This window comes from Vigna umbellata, chromosome 1 (assembly GCF_029865625.1).
Source record: "Vigna umbellata cultivar VRB3 chromosome 1, Vumbellata_1.0, whole genome shotgun sequence".
In the NCBI taxonomy this organism is placed as follows: domain Eukaryota; kingdom Viridiplantae; phylum Streptophyta; class Magnoliopsida; order Fabales; family Fabaceae; genus Vigna; species Vigna umbellata.
Window position 1 is genome coordinate 49983188 of NC_142165.1, and position 5552 is coordinate 49988739.

General features: G+C 39.4%; 1 protein-coding gene across 1 annotated transcript; it reads right to left on the minus strand.

Annotated features, from left to right (window-relative positions):
• Nucleotides 1–3069: 3069 nt before the first annotated feature.
• Nucleotides 3070–4929, minus strand: LOC124838177 (putative WRKY transcription factor 65). Its single transcript, XM_047313706.2, has 3 exons — nt 4576–4929; nt 4098–4244; nt 3070–3939 (listed from the first exon to the last, which is right to left on the minus strand). Exons 1-3 carry the CDS (start codon nt 4743–4745, stop codon nt 3444–3446), a joined length of 813 nt encoding a protein of 270 aa, XP_047169662.1. The 5' UTR covers nt 4746–4929; the 3' UTR covers nt 3070–3443.
• Between the last annotated feature and the right edge of the window lie 623 nt (nt 4930–5552).

Below are 5552 nucleotides of genomic sequence, written 5' to 3' on the forward strand. Positions count from 1 at the left end.
GTCGTTTTAGGAACTAACTGCTCTGATACCAATAAATGTAACATCCCAATAAATAGTAATTACTATTAATTAGAACTAATCACATTTACAAAAATACAGTGCAGTCTTAATATTTACAACAGCTGCTCCAACAGAAAACAGCACCTACAGCATCTAATAACAGCGTTCAGAATTCATAATCAGTACAAAACCAGTGCTGAATAATCTATTCTGCTAAACTATGCACAGAACTGCCAAAATACAACGCAGAAAAAAAAAACTAATTTCTAATACGGAACGAGCCTCTACTGCTCCGCTTTGACTTCAACTTCTACCAAGTTGGCATCCTCCAAATTTTCTTCTTCTAGCATTGATTCCAGGGGTGCCTCACCATCTGCTCACATCCACAACGGATGATCATTGCATTGACAAGACGGACATACAGATACAGTCGACAACACAAGGAAAATTTGCAAGGGTAAGCTTAGGTAATTTAATTCAATACCAACAGCATCATTTTAAAACATAGTAAATCAATCATACCATTCATACACTGTTAAATACATATATCCACACATACAGTAACTCATGCAAATTCTCATAATTAAAGACTGTCCGGACTGTATGATCCATGTAACCGCAGGCGTTCGTGCACCCGGGTGATGTAGTAACTGGGATACCCTCAACAGCTGCCACCCGAGGTTAACCCTTATCAGCCCAAAGTACTATGTAGGACTAGTGCCTCCTGCCATTCCCACGCATGAACTACTCTCCTCTACATGAGGATGAGCAATCACGGAATATCAGGATGAACAGCCATCAGCGATTTTACCATGGTCATACTACACTACTTCTCATATTCACATCATGGAGACGTTCCTCCTTGGAACGCTCATTCACAATCCAATCCAATAAATCCATTCACACTATCATTCGCACATTGTTAAACATTCCTCTTATTCAGATTTCCATTCTGCGTTCCACTCTCTTAATTTAAACCAAGTTTATCGTTTTAATAGATCCAGACGAATGTATTACAGTACACTGATATCACGTTTCTGAACAAAAGAAACGAACCATTATCCATTCACGGACGTTAAGACAAATGAGTAATGTAACTGAGATTGAGTCTAAAATATCAGAATAATACTTAGGAAAATTCTAAGTATAAAGACTTGAGGTTAAATGAAAAGGACCATCACGGTTTAAATGAATTCAAATAAATAATCAGAGTGTTAATAAATTCGGAAACGAACACTGCCAGTCAAAGACCGAACGTAAATTAACAAATTGAACGAACGCTGTTGAAGTTCACTCACGAAGCAATGATAAGGACGAGCGTTTAGTAGAAACTGAACCCTCCTTAGGACGAACGCTAGGTCAATGACCGAGCACCAAATAGAACGAACGCTCATCTGCACGAACGTTCGGTATCAGACCGAATGCTAACTAGGACGAACGCTCAATCTAAGACCGAGAGCTCCTTTGGACGAACGCTCAGTCTAATACTAAGCGCTGCTTATGACGAACGCTGGTAAACAAAACCGAACGTCCTAACTATACTTCAATTTGTTTTCAATCGTAGTATACGCTAGGCTAAGCCGAACGCTCACACCTAACTCTTGACACCAATAACGCTCGTTCTGAATCAGAGTCCTTTCCAAATGAAAGAACCCTTATTCTAAAGTAAATTGCAGGGAAACCGAACGGTATAAGACCGTTCGATAACGAGCGTACATGATCAATCAGAGAAGATCCAAATTTCCAGATTTTTCAAACACGATAATTTCACAGATTTCATATGATTTGAACTTTAAAAATTTCATCTTCACCATAAATCTCATACATTACAGAATTCATATTAGAATCTCATCAATACAGTATTTTTTCCAGTTCTCCAATTCAAACATCTCATCATTAATATACAGTTTAAAACAATATCATTCCAAACCATACAGAAATTCAATCATATTCCAAATCATGCATTTCATTCTCTGCATACAGCTCAAACAATATTCATAATATACATCCAGTGCACTCATGCTCATTCACGCACACTTAAATGTCAATTGTTTCATGCAGTTCAGACATCCCATACCTTTCATTGCTTTCATACAAATCAAACAAGTATTAAATTAAATTACTCAAGCTTCCCTTACCTGGTCTAGCAGTGCACTTCCAAATGCTTAAGGTTTTCTCTCGATCAATAACAGCTTTCTACCCAATGAATCACTCCACGACTTTCGCTAAATCTAAGATACCAAAAAGGACATCAGATTCAACCTATAACCCATGCATGCAACCAGGATTTGGTTCGCATGAACTAAAAGGGACCAAATGCAGGGACGAGAACTTACCAGATCAGTTCTCAGTTCTGTTCGGATCAAAATGATGCTCACAGTGCTGAGGAGGTTTCTACGGTGTCTGAAATAGGATTGGAGGAATTGATAGTGAGTTATCTTAGAGAGAAGATGGAAACGGTTTAGAGAGAAGTTGGAGGATTTGAATTCAGATTTTCTGGGAAGAAGATGAAGCATGCAAGGAATGGAGAAGAGGTTTCCAGAAAATATTTTTCTCTTCCCACGCAGGACGAACGTCCATTCTCTGCATGCCACTTGTTTTCCACTAACGTTTTTGGAATGTTCCCTCAGTGACACATGGCAGGCGCATGCAGAGTGGAAGTGAGTGGGTTTTGACGTGGCAAGGTGTAATAAATGGTGATCAGAGTGTGGATTTAAGTGCTTAATTAATCAGGTTCTCACATACTCAATATACTATAAATATATAAAGAGTGAATTTATATAAAAAAAACATAAAACTACAAATAAAGCGTATTTTTTTTTTAAATTATACAATTTTGGGAATTCAGTAAATTGTGATTAATTGTAAACCGTGTTTTTATCTGTATGATTAACAGTAAACCGTGCTTGAAACAAATTAACAAATTTATTGAAAATAAAAAATAGAAATAATTAAGATCAGAAAGTTAATATAATCATGAATTTAAACGAAGATTTTTGTTCATTCTGGGGCATTAATAGAATCGGCGCATTATTAATATAGTGTTCTAGAAATAAAGAGGATATGGGGTCCAGTGAATAATATAGTATTTTCATATGTATTTTTTCAAACATTGTGCAAGATGTTTGAAACGGACGGCCAAAGTTACGCTAATTACAACCACTTCCCGACACGCACACACATCGTTGTCTCATCTCATCCCTCATTAACTGCCCCAAACTTCCTCTTATTCTGTTTCTCCCCACTCTACTCATCTCTTCTTTTCCTTTTCTACTCAACAAACTAACTATCTTGTAATAACAAAAAATAATTTAAATAAAAATATCTCAAAACTACAAGTAAAAAAAATGCTGGTATCTTTTTCTCGTGCCCGCCGCACCAACAACGTGTCAAACGGGCACCTATTGTTTTCTTTATCTTTTTTCCTTTTGACTTTTCTGCCCTCAACTCGTGGTCCCGCACCACGGCGCCGTGTACCGCCGCCGCTCCGCCAGAAGCCCCTGCCGGAACATGACCGAGCACTCCGGCAGCTCCCCGAGGTCGGCGAAGAGCAGCTCGTCCTCTTCCCCCATCGGCAGCAACGCCGACTCCACGTCAGCGTGGTACCCTACGGAAATAATCGGGCTTTCTAGAACAGTGGACGTTGTCGTTTCCATCTCGCCCAGCCACCCCATCTCATCCGCGGTGCTGATCATGGATTCGTCCCCGCCCAGTTCAGCAAACTTTTCCTCGAGTTCCGGCTCCGGCTCCGGCTCGACCGGGTCCGTAACCGGTTCGGGCTCGGGCTTCTTTGTGGGCCTGGTGTTGTTTCTTGAAGCTGGCCAGGGATGATTGTGGTCGGAAGAGTAAGTGACGACCAACATTGTGGGGTCCACGCAGCTCCTTTCCACTTGTTTCCGTGCCGGGCAGCCCTTCGAGCTGCTACACCTGTAGTACCCCCTGTTGTACCAAAACAATTTCTTAATTTTACCCATCAAATTCACCAACTAACAAGACAGTTACGCTAGTTATTTCCGTTTCTTGTTTTCAGTTATTCTGTACACAATAATAACCAAACATGAATAACAACACTCAAACGTTTTGGGAATGGAATTAACCTTGGATAAGGCGAACCCTTGATCGGTTTCTGCCCGTACTTTCTCCATGCCCACGAATCCGACGGCGGGGTGTTGCTCTCTCCTTTTAGCCTACACCCTTCTGTCTCCTTGATCGGGATTTGCACCACCCTTTTCTGTATTGCCCTCCTGCATGTTTCAACAAAGGCAATTCCTCTTTTCACTCACCCTTTTCACATATACAGTCACTCTTTTGAAAAACCACACTATACACACGTACGGAAATTCTGGTATCAAGAATTGTAACAGTAGTGGCGAAATTAAGATTTTGAGAGTGGTATTTTAGGTAAGTAGTTTAACACTGAAAAAGAGAGAAGAAAATCGAAGGTTCGTGAATACGAACACAAAGTGTAAAACTTTGGAGAGTAGCGTAGAATTTGACATGATTGGTAATTCATTCGGAGCACTATGCCTTGGTTGTAAGATTTAAATTTGAAAGGAAGATGTAAGGAGTGGTAACCTTCTCTTTGATGAGGAAGTGGAGGAGGTGAGAACGCCATCGATGTTGAAGAGAGAAGAAGAAGGAGGGGAGTGTACAATGCTTTCTTGAGGTCCATCAGAGTCTTCTTGTTCGTTGATGTAGGAGTGACGGTTGTTGTTGTTGTTGTTGTTGGTGAGTTTAGTATCCATTTGATGAGAGTTGGAGTTGGATCCCACGTAGAAGTTGGGGATGGTGATGGAGAAGGGTTAGGTGGTAGATTAGCAGAAGAAGAGAATTAAGAAAGAAAAGGAGGGGAGAGAGAAGGAGAAATGGCCTTTAAAAACGGCATATTGTGTTGACAGACTGGCCTTCTCTTTGTTTATTAGAGGACGTGAGAGCAAATACTTCATCATATCCGAACCAACACCAATTTATATGAATATCTATATGTCATTTGAAAGCAACCTTTTCTTTCTTTACTACTTATTCTATCTTACCATTTTCCTTAAGGATAAGCCCATTGATTATATTAATGTAACTAAGTCTCCTCCTTTTGTCATATCTGCCCACCCTTTCCCCCGCAATTACTTACTCTACTTTTCATTACATATATAGTCTGCCTACTATTAACTCCTAATTTTAATTACCTCCACCCTTCTATAATTCAACCCTTTTACTGCTTCAAATAACTTTTATAAAATAAAATCTGCTTCCGTACTCCAACTGCGTTCGATGAATTCAAAATATCGTTTTTTTTTTAATTAACAAGTCCCTTTTATTACATTTTCTAATGTTTGAAAACGAAATCTATGTAGATAATTCTTTTTATGGATTAAAATTCTACTTAAACTATGTCGAAATTAATAAAGGTGCCAAACTTTTCACCAAACATAAAAGGCCTACGACGAAGAGCAGTGGGCTTCTTCTCCAATGAAATAGCGTACTTTGAAATTTTTTTGTCACTTTAAGCTCCCTTAAGCCAAACCTAAGGGAACCTTTTCCGTGGTAGAGGTGAT